The sequence below is a fragment of the Taudactylus pleione genome, unplaced genomic scaffold (genome assembly GCF_031769625.1).
Source record: "Taudactylus pleione unplaced genomic scaffold, aTauple2 ptg000494l, whole genome shotgun sequence".
NCBI classification, from domain to species: Eukaryota; Metazoa; Chordata; class Amphibia; order Anura; family Myobatrachidae; genus Taudactylus; species Taudactylus pleione.
Window position 1 is genome coordinate 107501 of NW_028284896.1, and position 17724 is coordinate 125224.

The 17724-nt window shown below is 53.0% G+C and overlaps 1 protein-coding gene across 1 annotated transcript in view; it reads right to left on the reverse strand.

Moving 5' to 3' along the window:
• The window catches only part of LOC148502516 (excitatory amino acid transporter 2-like), a 202585-nt gene that overhangs the window by 25256 nt on the left and 159605 nt on the right, over positions 1 to 17724 (reverse strand). The window contains exon 7 of the mRNA XM_088449720.1: positions 1 to 83. This exon is cut by the window's left edge and continues 151 nt beyond it. Within this exon, the coding sequence (XP_088305846.1) occupies positions 1 to 83 (83 nt within the window). The remainder of the gene's footprint in view (positions 84 to 17724) is intronic.

Sequence of the window (17724 nt, forward strand, 5' to 3'; positions counted from 1 at the left end):
CCAGCTGGCGTGCCACAGTCTCCAGGTCCTTGATGCCGGCAATCTTCCCACAGATGAGAGATGCAATCCCGAGTGGGGAGTACCTAGACAGAACAGTACAATATGAATGCAGTATACAGTACAATATAAAGTACATTACATAAGTCAAATAGTGCACTACAGCAAATTTATTATATACTGTATATTAGAGAGGTGTGCTGACCCCATGTTTTGATTTTGGATCTGGATGCCTCTTCATGTTTTGATTTTGGGTTTGGTTTTGTTTATTTTTTATTATTATTATTATTATTATTATTATTATTATTATTATTATTATTATTATTATTATAATAAAGTTTTTAAAAACATCTAGAATCATGTGATTTTTTGCAATTTAAAACTCGTAGTTTGAATTTAATATCCGAATTCCGAACCGTGGGAAAATCAGAACAGCGACTCAGATTAGCCCGGATAGACGAAATTCGGGTGGATTGGATTACTGGAGAACCGAACCGCACATCCCTGTGTATATACTGTACTGAACGTCACCATTTCATTTACAATAAAACAGGCTATTTATTACCACCTCAGTAATTCATGGACTATATGAATTACTGAAGTATTAGAGTCTATGACCGACTGTATGCATAGAGGCCCTTTAGGAGAGGAGGGGGCCCGTGTGCGGGCTCTGATCTGGCTCCCTCCTCTCCGGCGGTGCAGTACACTCTGGCAATATGCGCAGGTCCCCAGGAACATGGCACCCACATCGCATTCCCGGGACCTCTCTACTGCGCATGCGTGAATCACAAGGAAAATGGCCACAGTGGCCATTTTCCCGGAGGTTTCTGCAGCTCTGCAGCCACCACCGGGCCAATGGAGAGGTGAGTATATTTAATTTGGGTGCAGGGTGTGCGGTGTGTAGGGCCCCCCTTGACCCATTATAAATATGCCCCTGCCTATGCAGACTGCATTTAATTTTGTCACAAAGTAATTGCATGAAGACTGATAAACATTATTTTCAAGAAGTATTACAGTACACAGTGTTCACTGGGCGTGGTTCATGTGGACACTGTGGTGCTGCGGTAAGACGTTCTATGTTTCACTAGAACAAACAAAACACTCAGATGTCTAACCACCGTAGACAGTGCAAACCCTTGCTTCCTTGCGCCAGCCCAAAAGGGGCAGGGTTGGCCATCAGAGGAGTACAATAGAACAGGGCCGTATCTAGGGTAGTGCGGCCGGTGCCTTGGAAGGGCAGGGGGCACTGTTTGGGCTGTCAATTATCTGTTTAATATCATTCTCACTTGTAACTTCCTCTTATTTAATCCCCAGGATCTCCTGGCCCTCCCCTATCTCTTCCCTGGCCCTTCTCCATGAGGCCATGGTCGTTTTCTCGGGTGTGTTATGCCCCTATTTCAAAAATAGGGGGGTGGGGCGCCAATGCTCTTTCTGGCACAGGGCACCTAAAAGTCTAGTTACGGCTCTACAATAGGAACACATGATATTACAGTACAGTCTGCCATTTAATCAGCTGCAGTTTGTGACTGGTATCATCAGTGCTATTGGAGCTGGGTTAAATGGAGGTATAGTGGAGCTCATGGCTCAGGGGCCCCGCTTCTCATGGATCAACATCTTTCCCCGGACCAGGTGCATAAACTGCGTAGCAGAGAGCGCAACACCTAACTTTCAGCATATGTGTTCCCTTCCCCACTTGCACCCCCCTCCTCGACTCCTCCAGTGGCTTCCTGGTTAGCGGGGGCTGGTTACTGATGCACTCCAGAACCCGGGCAGTGGAAAATAATGTCCATACAGTAATCCCACCCTGTCTCTATAGCTCTATGCCCCCTGTGTGTATGACTGTATACCCTTTTGTGTTTGTGTCTCTGAGCCTGATTCATTACGGATCGATATTGCCTAATAAGGACGCCCACTTTACGTTACATCAAACTCAGCCCACAGGACCCCAAACCGTGCATGTTTTCCAGGTCTCCTCACAGTATCACAAGTGAAATAATTATCTCCACCTGTGGCTCTTTTAAATGAGTAATGAATACGCCTGTGCACCTGCTGGGTGACCTGGAAAACGTGACCTGTGTGGGGTCCTGAGGACCGAGTTTGAGAACCACTGCCTTACACACATCCGCAATACTTTGCAAGTCTGTGAAACCATCGGTAACATCGAGTACCATCGGAGCCTGACGTACACTTGCACAAGATCTGACCTTGCTCAGGAATTGTTAACCTCATCGCACACAGTAAAAGCCCAAGCTGCGTATGGCATCGCAGTGGCTACTTTATGCAAGCCCCTGTAATGGCGCTGAAACGCACTGGCACACCAGTATATCTACTGTATATAATGTTATATTGGCAACAAAATCATATACAAAATTATTCTTCAATACCCCAGTCCTCAACAGAAATCTAACCCCAGCTGAAGGTCATATTAAGCATTCAACATACGACTAAGCCGCTGGAGCCAACTACTGTATTCAGGTGCTGCTCACATCCCTTACTGATGGCCCTGATTATTCTCACTGTTATTGCATAGGGGCCTGTGCCGTATAAGTAGCTTGTGCTTTGAATAAAGCCACTGTCTTTGCCCCATAATTGCAAGTAATGTGATACTGTACTGTAAGCTGTTAGAGGATATGTCAGCATTTAACAATAGTACAAGACTCATCATGAAGACATCTCATTTTGTTAAAGTCTATGCGTGTGACATGTTTACACTGTACAGTGACTGGCCCACCTGTCAGTGCTTGCTATACTGTAGATATTTCACTTATGCGCAAATGACATTTAGCAAAAGTGACATCTAGTGGACATAAACCAGTATTACACTCTGCACTGTGCTGCAACTGAATACGTTATGCTGCGTCTCTATACATTACAATGCATCTTGATGCGGGCATATGAGACGTGACCAGCTAGTTGTGCTACATGTTGTATTAATGGCAGACAAGTGAGTACACATCTGTACAGTTTTTTGGATATTTTAGCCTAACTATAAACCTAAGCCTAACACTAAATCTAACCCTAGCCTTACATACAGTATAACACAAAAATTACCTTTTGCCATTCTTGTGTCTACATGTTAAATGTAAACCTTATGTGACATTTGTTACTGTAGACATTTTCTTATCAACATTCTGATTATCGGCATTTAGAACATGCCGATGTTCTTGTGTCGACATTCTGACTGGATCCGCTCACCATGTTCTCCTCATATATGCCTCTACTCACTACCCACATGTGCCTCTACTCACTACCCATATGTGCCTCTGCTACCTCCTCATATGTCTCTACTCACTCCCCACATGTGTCTCTGCCACCTCCCCATATGTGCCTCTGCTACCTCCCCATATGTGCCTCTACTACCTCCCCACATGTGCCTCTTCTACCTCCTCAAATGTGCCGCTGCTACCTCCTCATATGTGCCTCTACTCACTCCCCACATGTGCCTCTACTCACTACCCATATGTGCCTCTGCTACCTCCTCATATGTCTCTACTCACTCCCCACATGTGTCTCTGCCACCTCCCCATATGTGCCTCTGCTACCTCCCCATATGTGCCTCTACTACCTCCCCACATGTGCCTCTTCTACCTCCTCAAATGTGCCGCTGCTACCTCCTCATATGTGCCTCTACTCACTCCCCACATGTGCCTCTACTCACTACCCATATGTGCCTCTGCTACCTCCTCATATGTCTCTACTCACTCCCCACATGTGTCTCTGCCACCTCCCCATATGTGCCTCTGCAACTTCCCCATAGGTGCCTCTATTCACTCCCCACATGTGCCTCTGCCACCTCCCCATAGGTGCCTCTACTCACTCCCCACATGTGCATCTGCCTCCTCCCCATATGTGCCTCTACTCACTCCCCACATGTGCCACTGCCACCTTGCCATATGTGCCTCTACTCACTCCCCACATGTGCCTCTGCCACCTCCCCATATGTGCCACTACTTACTCCCCACATGTGCCTCTACTCACTACCCATATGTGCCTCTACTCACTCCCCACATGTGCCTCTACTCACTCCCCACATGTGTCTTTGCCGCCTCCCATATGTGCCTCTGCTACCTCCTCATATGTGCCTCTGCTACCTCCTCATATTTGCCTCTACTCACTCCCCACATGTGCCTCTACTCACTACCCACGTGTCTCTGCCACCTCCCATATGTGCCTCTGCTACCTCCTCATATGTGCCTCTGCTACCTCCTCATATGTGCCTCTACTCAGTCCCCACATGTACCTCTACTCACTACTCACATGTGTCTCTGCCAACTCCCATATGTGCCTCTGCTATCTCCTCATATGTGCCTCTGCTACCTCCTCATATGTGCCTCTACTCACTCCCCACATGTGCATCTACTCAGTACCCATACGTGCCTCTGCTACCTCCTCATATGTGTCTCAACTCACTCCCCACATGTGTCTTTGTCCCCTCCCCATATGTGCCTCTGCTACCTCCTCATATGTGCCTCTGCCACCTCCCCACATGTGCCTCTGCAACCTCCCCATATGTGCCTCTACTCACTCCCCACATGTGCCTCTACTCACAACATATATGTGCTTCTGCTACCTCCACATATGTGCCTCTACTCCGTCCCCATATGTGCCTCTACTCACTCCCCGCATGTGCCTCTGCCACCTCTTCACATGTCCCCATGCCACTTCCCCATAGGTGCCTCTATTCACTCCAAACATGTGCCTCTGCCACCTCCCCATAGGTGCCTCTACTCACTCCCAACATGTGCATCTGCCTCCTCCCCATATGGCCTCTACTCACTCCCCACAAGTGCCTCTACTCACTACCCACATGTGCCTCTGCCACCTCCCCATATGTGCCTCTACTCACTCCCCACATTTGCATCTGCCACCTCCCCATATGTGCCACTACTTACTCCCCACATGTGCCTCTACTCACTACTCACATGTGTCTCTGCCACCTCCCATATGTGCCTCTGCTACCTCCTCATATGTGCCTCTACTCATTCCCCACATGTGCCTCTACTCACTACTCACATGTGTCTCTGCCACATCCCATATGTGCCTCTGCTACCTCCTCATATGTGCCTCTGCTACCTCCTCATATGTGCCTCTACTCACTCCCCACAAGTGCCTCTACTCACTACCCATATGTGCCTCTGCTACCTCCTCATATGTGTCGCTACTCACTCCCCACCTGTGTCTTTGTCCCCTCCCCATATGTGCCTCTGCTACCTCCCCATATGTACCTCTACTCACTCCCCATATGTGCCTCTACTCACTCCCCATATGTGCCTCTGCTACCTCCCCACATGTGCCTCTACTCACTCCCCACATGAGCCTCTACTCACTCCCCACATGTGCCTCTACTCACTCCTCACATGTGCCTCTGCCACCTCCCATATGTGCCAAAACTAGCTCCCCACAAGTGCCTCTACTCACTCCCCGCATGTGCCTCTGCCACCTCCCCATATGTGCCTCTGCCACCTCCCCATATGTGCCTCTGCCACCTCCCCATATGTGCCACTGCCACCTCCCCACATGTGCCTCTACTCACTACCCATATGTGCCTCTGCTACCTCCTCATATGTCTCTCTACTCACTCCCGACATGTGTCTCTGCCACCTCCCATATGTGCCTCTACTACCTCCCCACATGTACCTCTACTCACTCCCCACATGTGCCTCTGCCACCTACCCATATGTGCCTCTGCCACCTCCCCATATATGGCTCGACTGACTCCCCACATGTGCCTCTATTCACTCCCCACATGTGAATCTGCCACCTCCCCATATGTGCCTCTACTCACTCCCCACATGTGAATCTCCCACATCCCCATATGTGACTCTACTCACTTCCCACAGGTGCCTCTGCCACCTCCCCATATGTGCCTCCACTCAGTCCCCACATGTGCCTCTACTCACTCCCCACATGTGCCTCTGCCACCTCCCCATATGTGCCTCTACTCATTCCCCACATGTGCCTCTGTCATCTCGCCATATGTGCCTCTACTTGCTCCCCACATGTGCCTCTACTCACTACCCATATGTGCCTCTGCCAACTCCCCATATTTTCCTCTACTCACTCTCCACATGTGCCTCTACTCACTACCCACGTGTCTCTGCCACCTCCCATATGTGCCTCTGCTACCTCCTCATATGTGCCTCTGCTGCCTTCTCATATGTGCCTCTACTCACTCCCCACATGTGCCTCTACTCACTCCCCATATGTGCCTCTGCTACCTCCTCATATGTGTCTCTACTCACTCCCCACTTGTGTCTTTGTCCCCTCCCCATATGTGCATCTGCTACCTCCTCATATGTGCCTCTGCCACCTCCCCACATGTGCCTCTGCAACCTCCCCATATGTGCCTCTACTCACTCCCCACATGTGCCTCTACTCACTACATATATGTGCCTCTGCTGCCTCCACATATGTGCCTCTACTCCGTCCCCATATGTGCCTCTACTCACTCCCCACATGTGCCTCTGCTACCTCCTCATATGTGTCTCTACTCACTCCCCACATGTGCCTCTGCCACCTACCCATATGTGCCTCTGCCACCTCTATATGGCTCTACTGACTCCCCACATGTGGCCCTGCCACCTCCCCATATGTGCCTCTACTCACTCCCCACATGTTCCTCTACTCACTCCCCACATGTGAATCTGCCACCTCCCCTTATGTGACTCTACTCACTCCCCACATGTGCCTCTGCCACCTCCCCATATGTGCCTCCACTCACTCCCCACATGTGCCTCTACTCACTCCCCACATGTGCCTCTACCACCTCCCCATATGTGCCTCTACTCATTCCCCACATGTGCCTCTGCCACCTCCCCATATGTGCCTCTACTTACTCCCCACATGTGCCTCTACTCACTACCCATATGTGCCTCTGCTAACTCCCCATATTTGCCTCTACTCACTCCCCACATGTGCCTCTACTCACTACCCACATGTCTCTGCCACCTCCCATATGTGCCTCTGCTACCTCCTCATATGTGCCTCTACTCACTCCCCACATGTGCCTCTACTCACTCCCCATATGTGCCTCTGCTACCTCATATGTGTCTCTACTCACTCCCCACATGTGCCCCTACTCACTCCCCGCATGTGCCTCTGCCACCTCCCCATATGTGCCTCTGCCACCTCCCCATATGTGCCACTGCCACCTCCCCACATGTGCCTCTGCTCACTACCCATATGTGCCTCTGCTACCTCCTCATATGTCTCTCTACTCACTCCTGACATGTGTCTCTGCCACCTCCCATATGTACCTCTACTACCTCCCCACATGTACCTCTACTCACTCCCCACATGTGCCTCTGCCCACATACCCATATGTGCCTCTGCCACCTCCCCATATAAGGCTCTACTCTCTCCCCACATGTGGCTCTGCCACCTCCCCATATGTGCCTCTACTCACTCCCCACATGTTCCTCTACTCACTCCCCACATGTGAATCTGCCACCTCCCCATATGTGCCTCTACTCACTCCCCACATGTTCCTCTACTCACTCCCCACATGTGAATCTGCCACCTCCCCATATGTGACTCTACTCACTCCCCACATGTGCCTCTGCCACCTCCCCATATGTGCCTCTACTCATTCCCCACATGTGCCTCTGCCACCTCCCTATATGTGCCTCTACTCATTCCCCACATGTGCCTCTGCCACCTCCCCATATGTGCCTCTACTTACTCCCCATATGTGCCTCTGCTACCTCCCCATATTTGCCTCTACTCACTCCCCACATGTGCCTCTACTCACTACCCATGTGTCTCTGCCACCTCCCATATGTGCCTCTTCTACCTCCTCATATGTGCCTCTGCTACCTCCTCATATGTGCCTCTACTCACTCCCCACATGTGTGCCTCTGCTACCTCCTCATATCTGTCTCTACTCACTCCCCACATGTGTCTCTGCCCCCTCCCCATATGTGCCTCCGCTACCTCCTCATAAGTGCCTCTGCTACTCCTCATATGTGCCTCTACTCACTCCCCACATGTGCCTCTGCCACCTCCCCATATGTGCCTCTGCCACTTCTCCACATGTGCCTCTACTCACTACCCATATGTGCCTCTGCTACCTCCTCGTATGTGTCTCTACTCACTCCCCACGTGTCTCTGCCACCTCCCATATGTGCCTCTACTACCTCCCCATATGTGCCTCTACTCACTCCCCACATGTGCCTCTGCCACCTCCCCATATGTGCCTCTATTCAGTCCCCACATGTGCCTCTACACACTACCCATATGTGCCTCTGCTACCTCCTCATATGTGCCTCTTTTCCCTACCCATAAGTGCATCTGCAACTTCCCCATATGTGCCTCTATTCAGTCCCCACATGTTCCTCTACTCACTACCCATATGTGCCTCTGCCACCTCCCCATATGTGCCTCTATTCAGTCCCCACATGTTCCTCTACACACTACCCATATGTGCCTCTGCTACCTCCTCATATGTGCCTCTTTTCCCTACCCATATGTGGCTCTGCTACTTCCCCATATGTGCCTCTATTCAGTCCCCACATGTTCCTCTACTCACTACCCATATGTGCCTCTGCTACCTCCCCATAAGTGCCTCTACTCACTCCCCAAATGTGCCTCTGCCACCTCCCCATATGTTCCTCTGCCTCCTCCCCATATGTGCCTCTGCCACCTCCCCATATGTGCCTCTACTCACTCCCCACATGTGCCTCTTACACCTCCCCATATGTTCCTCTGCCTCCTCCCCATAGATGCCTCTATTCACTCCCCACAGGGGTCTCTGCCACCTCTCCACATGTGCCACTGCCACTTCCCCATATGTCCCTCTGCCACCTCCCCATAGGTGCCTCTACTCACTCCCCACATGTGCCTCTGCCACCTCTTCACATGTCCCCATGCCACCTCCCCATATGTGCCTCTATTCAATCCCCACAGGGGCCTCTGCCACCTCACCACATGTGCCTCTGCCACGTCACCATAGGTATCTCTACTCACTCCCCACATGTGCCTCTGCCACCTCTTCAAATGTCCCCCTGCCACCTCCCCATATGTGCCTCTATTCACTCCCCACCGGGGCCTCTGCCACCTCCCATATGTGCCTCTTCTACCTCCTCATATGTGCCTCTGCTACCTCCTCATATGTGCCTCTACTCACTCCCCACATGTGTGCCTCTGCTACCTCCTCATATCTGTCTCTACTCACTCCCCACATGTGTCTCTGCCCCCTCCCCATATGTGCCTCCGCTACCTCCTCATAAGTGCCTCTGCTACTCCTCATATGTGCCTCTACTCACTCCCCACATGTGCCTCTGCCACCTCCCCATATGTGCCTCTGCCACTTCTCCACATGTGCCTCTACTCACTACCCATATGTGCCTCTGCTACCTCCTCGTATGTGTCTCTACTCACTCCCCACGTGTCTCTGCCACCTCCCATATGTGCCTCTACTACCTCCCCATATGTGCCTCTACTCACTCCCCACATGTGCCTCTGCCACCTCCCCATATGTGCCTCTATTCAGTCCCCACATGTGCCTCTACACACTACCCATATGTGCCTCTGCTACCTCCTCATATGTGCCTCTTTTCCCTACCCATAAGTGCATCTGCAACTTCCCCATATGTGCCTCTATTCAGTCCCCACATGTTCCTCTACTCACTACCCATATGTGCCTCTGCCACCTCCCCATATGTGCCTCTATTCAGTCCCCACATGTTCCTCTACACACTACCCATATGTGCCTCTGCTACCTCCTCATATGTGCCTCTTTTCCCTACCCATATGTGGCTCTGCTACTTCCCCATATGTGCCTCTATTCAGTCCCCACATGTTCCTCTACTCACTACCCATATGTGCCTCTGCTACCTCCCCATAAGTGCCTCTACTCACTCCCCAAATGTGCCTCTGCCACCTCCCCATATGTTCCTCTGCCTCCTCCCCATATGTGCCTCTGCCACCTCCCCATATGTGCCTCTACTCACTCCCCACATGTGCCTCTTACACCTCCCCATATGTTCCTCTGCCTCCTCCCCATAGATGCCTCTATTCACTCCCCACAGGGGTCTCTGCCACCTCTCCACATGTGCCACTGCCACTTCCCCATATGTCCCTCTGCCACCTCCCCATAGGTGCCTCTACTCACTCCCCACATGTGCCTCTGCCACCTCTTCACATGTCCCCATGCCACCTCCCCATATGTGCCTCTATTCAATCCCCACAGGGGCCTCTGCCACCTCACCACATGTGCCTCTGCCACGTCACCATAGGTATCTCTACTCACTCCCCACATGTGCCTCTGCCACCTCTTCAAATGTCCCCCTGCCACCTCCCCATATGTGCCTCTATTCACTCCCCACCGGGGCCTCTGTCACCTATCCACATGTGCCTCTGCCTCCTCCCCATAGGTGCCGATATTCAATTCCCACAGGGGCCTCTGCCACCTCTCCACATGTGCCACTGCCACTTCCCCATATGTCCTTCTGTCACCTCCCCATAGGTGCCTCTATTCACTCCCCACAGGGGCCTCTGCCACCTCTCCACATGTGCCACTGCCACTTGCTCATATGTCCCTCTGCCACCTCCCCATAGGTGCCTCTACTCACTCCCCACATGTGCCTCTGCCACCTCTTCACATGTCCCCATGCCACCTCCCCATATGTGCCTCTCACGTCACCATAGGTATCTCTACTCACTTCCCACATGTGCCTCTGCCACCTCTTCAAATGTCCCCCTGCCACCTCCCCATATGTGCCTCTATTCACTCCCCACAGGGGCCTCTGTCACCTCTCCACATGTGCCTCTGCCTCCTACCCATATGTGCCTCTACTCACTCCCCACATTTCCCTCTGCCACCTCCCCATATATGCCTCTACTCACTCCCCACAGGGACCTCTGCCACCTCTCCACATGTCCCTCTGCCACCTCACCATATGTGCCTCTGCCAACTTCCCATAAGTCCCTCTGCCACCTCCCCATAGGTGCCTCTATTCAATCCCCACAGGGGCCTCTGCCACCTCTACACATGTGCCACTGCCACTTCCCCATATTTCCCTCTGCCACCTCCCCATATGTGCCTCTATTCACTCCCCACATGTGCCTCTACTCACTACCCACGTGTCTCTGCCACCTCCCATATGTGCCTCTTCTACCTCCTCATATGTGCCTCTGCTACCTCCTCATATGTGCCTCTGCTCACTCCCCACATGTGTGCCTCTGCTACCTCCCCATATTTACCTCTACTCACTCCCCATATGTGCCTCTACTCACTACCCACGTGTCTCTGCCACCTCCCATATGTGCCTCTTCTACCTCCTCATATGTGCCTCTGCTACCTCCTCATATGTGCCTCTACTCACTCCCCACATGTGTGCCTCTGCTACCTCCTCATATCTGTCTCTACTCACTCCCCACATGTGTCTCTGCCCCCTCCCCATATGTGCCTCCGCTACCTCCTCATAAGTGCCTCTGCTACTCCTCATATGTGCCTCTACTCACTCCCCACATGTGCCTCTGCCACCTCCCCATATGTGCCTCTGCCACTTCTCCACATGTGCCTCTACTCACTACCCATATGTGCCTCTGCTACCTCCTCGTATGTGTCTCTACTCACTCCCCACGTGTCTCTGCCACCTCCCATATTTGCCTCTACTACCTCCCCATATGTGCCTCTACTCACTCCCCACATGTGCCTATGCCACCTCCCCATATGTGCCTCTATTCAGTCCCCACATGTGCCTCTACACACTACCCATATGTGCCACTGCTACCTCCTCATATGTGCCTCTTTTCCCTATCCATAAGTGCCTCTGCTACTTCCCCATATGTGCCTCTATTCAGTCCCCACATGTTCCTCTACTCACTACCCATATGTGCCTCTGCCACCTCCCCATATGTGCCTCTATTCAGTCCCCACATGTGCCTCTACACACTACCCATATGTGCGTCTGCTACCTCCTCATATGTGCCTCTTTTCCCTACCCATATGTGCCTCTGCTAAATCCCCATATGTGACTCTATTCAGTCCCCACATGTTCCTCTACTCACTACCCATATGTGCCTCTGCTACCTCCCCATAAGTGCCTCTACTCACTCCCCACATGTGCCTCTGCCACCTCCCCATATGTTCCTCTGCCTCCTCCCCATATGTGCCTCTGCCACCTCCCCATATGTGCCTCTACTCACTCCCCACATGTGCCTCTTACACCTCCCCATATGTTTCTCTGCCTCCTCCCCATAGATGCCTCTATTCACTCCCCACAGGGGTCTCTGCCACCTCTCCACATGTGCCACTGCCACTTCCCCATATGTCCCTCTGCCACCTCCCCATAGGTGCCTCTACTCACTCCCCACATGTGCCTCTGCCACCTCTTCACATGTCCCCATGCCACCTCCCCATATGTGCCTCTATTCAATCCCCACAGGGGCCTCTGCCACCTCACCACATGTGCCTCTGCCACGTCACCATAGGTATCTCTACTAACTCCCCACATCTGCCTCTGCCACCTCTTCAAATGTCCCCCTGCCACCTCCCCATATGTGCCTCTATTCACTCCCCACAGGGGCCTCTGTCACCTCTCCACATGTGCCTCTGCCTCCTACCCATATGTGCCTCTACTCACTCCCCACATTTCCCTCTGCCACCTCCCCATATATGCCTCTACTCACTCCCCACAGGGACCTCTGCCACCTCTCCATATGTGCCTCTATTCAATCCCCACAGGGGCCTCTGCCACCTCTACACATGTGCCACTGCCACTTCCCCATATTTCCCTCTGCCACCTCCCCATATGTGCCTCTATTCACTCCCCATATGTGCCTCCGCTACCTCCTCATAAGTGCCTCTGCTACTCCTCATATGTGCCTCTACTCACTCCCCACATGTGCCTCTGCCACCTCCCCATATGTGCCTCTGCCACTTCTCCACATGTGCCTCTACTCACTACCCATATGTGCCTCTGCTACCTCCTCGTATGTGTCTCTACTCACTCCCCACGTGTCTCTGCCACCTCCCATATTTGCCTCTACTACCTCCCCATATGTGCCTCTACTCACTCCCCACATGTGCCTATGCCACCTCCCCATATGTGCCTCTATTCAGTCCCCACATGTGCCTCTACACACTACCCATATGTGCCACTGCTACCTCCTCATATGTGCCTCTTTTCCCTACCCATAAGTGCCTCTGCTACTTCCCCATATGTGCCTCTATTCAGTCCCCACATGTTCCTCTACTCACTACCCATATGTGCCTCTGCCACCTCCCCATATGTGCCTCTATTCAGTCCCCACATGTGCCTCTACACACTACCCATATGTGCGTCTGCTACCTCCTCATATGTGCCTCTTTTCCCTACCCATATGTGCCTCTGCTAAATCCCCATATGTGCCTCTATTCAGTCCCCACATGTTCCTCTACTCACTACCCATATGTGCCTCTGCTACCTCCCCATAAGTGCCTCTACTCACTCCCCACATGTGCCTCTGCCACCTCCCCATATGTTCCTCTGCCTCCTCCCCATATGTGCCTCTGCCACCTCCCCATATGTGCCTCTACTCACTCCCCACATGTGCCTCTTACACCTCCCCATATGTTCCTCTGCCTCCTCCCCATAGATGCCTCTATTCACTCCCCACAGGGGCCTCTGTCACCTCTCCACATGTGCCTCTGCCTCCTACCCATATGTGCCTCTACTCACTCCCCACATTTCCCTCTGCCACCTCCCCATATATGCCTCTACTCACTCCCCACAGGGACCTCTGCCACCTCTCCATATGTGCCTCTATTCAATCCCCACAGGGGCCTCTGCCACCTCTACACATGTGCCACTGCCACTTCCCCATATTTCCCTCTGCCACCTCCCCATATGTGCCTCTATTCACTCCCCACAGGGGCCTCTGTCACCTCTCCACATGTGCCTCTGCCTCCTCCCCATAGGTGCCTCTATTCAATTCCCACAGGGGCCTCTGCCACCTCTCCACATGTGCCACTGCCACTTCCCCATATGTCCTTCTGTCACCTCCCCATAGGTGCCTCTATTCACTCCCCACAGGGGCCTCTGCCACCTCTCCACATGTGCCACTGCCACTTCCTCATATGTCCCTCTGCCACCCCCCCATAGGTGCTTCTACTCACTCCCCACATGTGCCTCTGCAACCTCTTCACATGTCCCCATGCCACCTTCCCATATGTGCCTCTATTCAATCCCCACAGGGGCCTCTGCCACCTCACCACATGTGCCTCTGCCACGTCACCATAGGTATCTCTACTCACTTCCCACATGTGCCTCTGCCACCTCTTCAAATGTCCCCCTGCCACCTCCCCATATGTGCCTCTATTCACTCCCCACAAGGGCCTCTGTCACCTCTCCACATGTGCCTCTGCCTCCTACCCATATGTGCCTCTACTCACTCCCCACATGTGCCTCTGCCACCTCCCCATATGTGCCTCCACTCACTCCCCACATGTGCCTCTACTCACTCCCCACATGTGCCTCTACCACCTCCCCATATGTGCCTCTACTCATTCCCCACATGTGCCTCTGCCACCTCCCCATATGTGCCTCTACTTACTCCCCACATGTGCCTCTACTCACTACCCATATGTGCCTCTGCTAACTCCCCATATTTGCCTCTACTCACTCCCCACATGTGCCTCTACTCACTACCCACATGTCTCTGCCACCTCCCATATGTGCCTCTGCTACCTCCTCATATGTGCCTCTACTCACTCCCCACATGTGCCTCTACTCACTCCCCATATGTGCCTCTGCTACCTCCTCATATGTGTCTCTACTCACTCCCCACATGTGCCCCTACTCACTCCCCGCATGTGCCTCTGCCACCTCCCCATATGTGCCTCTGCCACCTCCCCATATGTGCCACTGCCACCTCCCCACATGTGCCTCTACTCACTACCCATATGTGCCTCTGCTACCTCCTCATATGTCTCTCTACTCACTCCTGACATGTGTCTCTGCCACCTCCCATATGTACCTCTACTACCTCCCCACATGTACCTCTACTCACTCCCCACATGTGCCTCTGCCCACATACCCATATGTGCCTCTGCCACCTCCCCATATAAGGCTCTACTCTCTCCCCACATGTGGCTCTGCCACCTCCCCATATGTACCTCTACTCACTCCCCACATGTTCCTCTACTCACTCCCCACATGTGAATTCGCCACCTCCCCTTATGTGCCTCTACTCACTCCCCACATGTTCCTCTACTCACTCCCCACATGTGAATCTGCCACCTCCCCATATGTGACTCTACTCACTCCCCACATGTGCCTCTGCCACCTCCCCATATGTGCCTCTACTCATTCCCCACATGTGCCTCTGCCACCTCCCTATATGTGCCTCTACTCATTCCCCACATGTGCCTCTGCCACCTCCCCATATGTGCCTCTACTTACTCCCCATATGTGCCTCTGCTACCTCCCCATATTTGCCTCTACTCACTCCCCACATGTGCCTCTACTCACTACCCACGTGTCTCTGCCACCTCCCATATGTGCCTCTTCTACCTCCTCATATGTGCCTCTGCTACCTCCTCATATGTGCCTCTACTCACTCCCCACATGTGTGCCTCTGCTACCTCCTCATATCTGTCTCTACTCACTCCCCACATGTGTCTCTGCCCCCTCCCCATATGTGCCTCCGCTTCCTCCTCATAAGTGCCTCTGCTACTCCTCATATGTGCCTCTACTCACTCCCCACATGTGCCTCTGCCACCTCCCCATATGTGCCTCTGCCACTTCTCCACATGTGCCTCTACTCACTACCCATATGTGCCTCTGCTACCTCCTCGTATGTGTCTCTACTCACTCCCCACGTGTCTCTGCCACCTCCCATATGTGCCTCTACTACCTCCCCATATGTGCCTCTACTCACTCCCCACATGTGCCTCTGCCACCTCCCCATATGTGCCTCTATTCAGTCCCCACATGTGCCTCTACACACTACCCATATGTGCCTCTGCTACCTCCTCATATGTGCCTCTTTTCGCTACCCATAAGTGCCTCTGCTACTTCCCCATATGTGCCTCTATTCAGTCCCCACATGTTCCTCTACTCACTACCCATATGTGCCTCTGCCACCTCCCCATATGTGCCTCTATTCAGTCCCCACATGTTCCTCTACACACTACCCATATGTGCCTCTGCTACCTCCTCATATGTGCCTCTTTTCCCTACCCATATGTGCCTCTGCTACTTCCCCATATGTGCCTCTATTCAGTCCCCACATGTTCCTCTACTCACTACCCATATGTGCCTCTGCTACCTCCCCATAAGTGCCTCTACTCACTCCCCACATGTGCCTCTGCCACCTCCCCATATGTTCCTCTGCCTCCTCCCCATATGTGCCTCTGCCACCTCCCCATATGTGCCTCTACTCACTCCCCACATGTGCCTCTTACACCTCCCCATATGTTCCTCTGCCTCCTCCCCATAGATGCCTCTATTCACTCCCCACAGGGGTCTCTGCCACCGCTCCACATGTGCCACTGCCACTTCCCCATATGTCCCTCTGCCACCTCCCCATAGGTGCCTCTACTCACTCCCCACATGTGCCTCTGCCACCTCTTCACATGTCCCCATGCCACCTCCCCATATGTGCCTCTATTCAATCCCCACAGGGGCCTCTGCCACCTCACCACATGTGCCTCTGCCACGTCACCATAGGTATCTCTACTCACTCCCCACATGTGCCTCTGCCACCTCTTCAAATGTCCCCCTGCCACCTCCCCATATGTGCCTCTATTCACTCCCCACAGGGGCCTCTGTCACCTCTCCACATGTGCCTCTGCCTCCTCCCCATAGGTGCCGATATTCAATTCCCACAGGGGCCTCTGCCACCTCTCCACTTGTGCCACTGCCACTTCCCCATATGTCCTTCTGTCACCTCCCCATAGGTGCCTCTATTCACTCCCCACAGGGGCCTCTGCCACTTCTCCACATGTGCCACTGCCACTTTCTCATATGTCCCTCTGCCACCTCCCCATAGGTGCCTCTACTCACTCCCCACATGTGCCTCTGCCACCTCTTCACATGTCCCCATGCCACCTCCCCATATGTGCCTCTATTCAATCCCCACAGGGGCCTCTGCCACCTCACCACATGTGCCTCTGCCACGTCACCATAGGTATCTCTACTCACTTCCCACATGTGCCTCTGCCACCTCTTCAAATGTCCCCCTGCCACCTCCCCATATGTGCCTCTATTCACTCCCCACAGGGGCCTCTGTCACCTCTCCACATGTGCCTCTGCCTCCTACCCATATGTGCCTCTACTCACTCCCCACATTTCCCTCTGCCACCTCCCCATATATGCCTCTACTCACTCCCCACAGGGACCTCTGCCACCTCTCCACATGTCCCTCTTCCACCTCACCATATGTGCCTCTGCAAACTTCCCATAAGTCCCTCTGCCACCTCCCCATAGGTGCCTCTATTCAATCCCCACAGGGGCCTCTGCCACCTCTACACATGTGCCACTGCCACTTCACCATATTTCCCTCTGCCACCTCCCCATATGTGCCTCTATTCACTCCCCACATGTGCCTCTACTCACTACCCACGTGTCTCTGCCACCTCCCATATGTGCCTCTTCTACCTCCTCATATGTGCCTCTGCTACCTCCTCATATGTGCCTCTACTCACTCCCCACATGTGTGCCTCTGCTACCTCCCCATATTTGCCTCTACTCACTCCCCACATGTGCCTCTACTCACTACCCACGTGTCTCTGCCACCTCC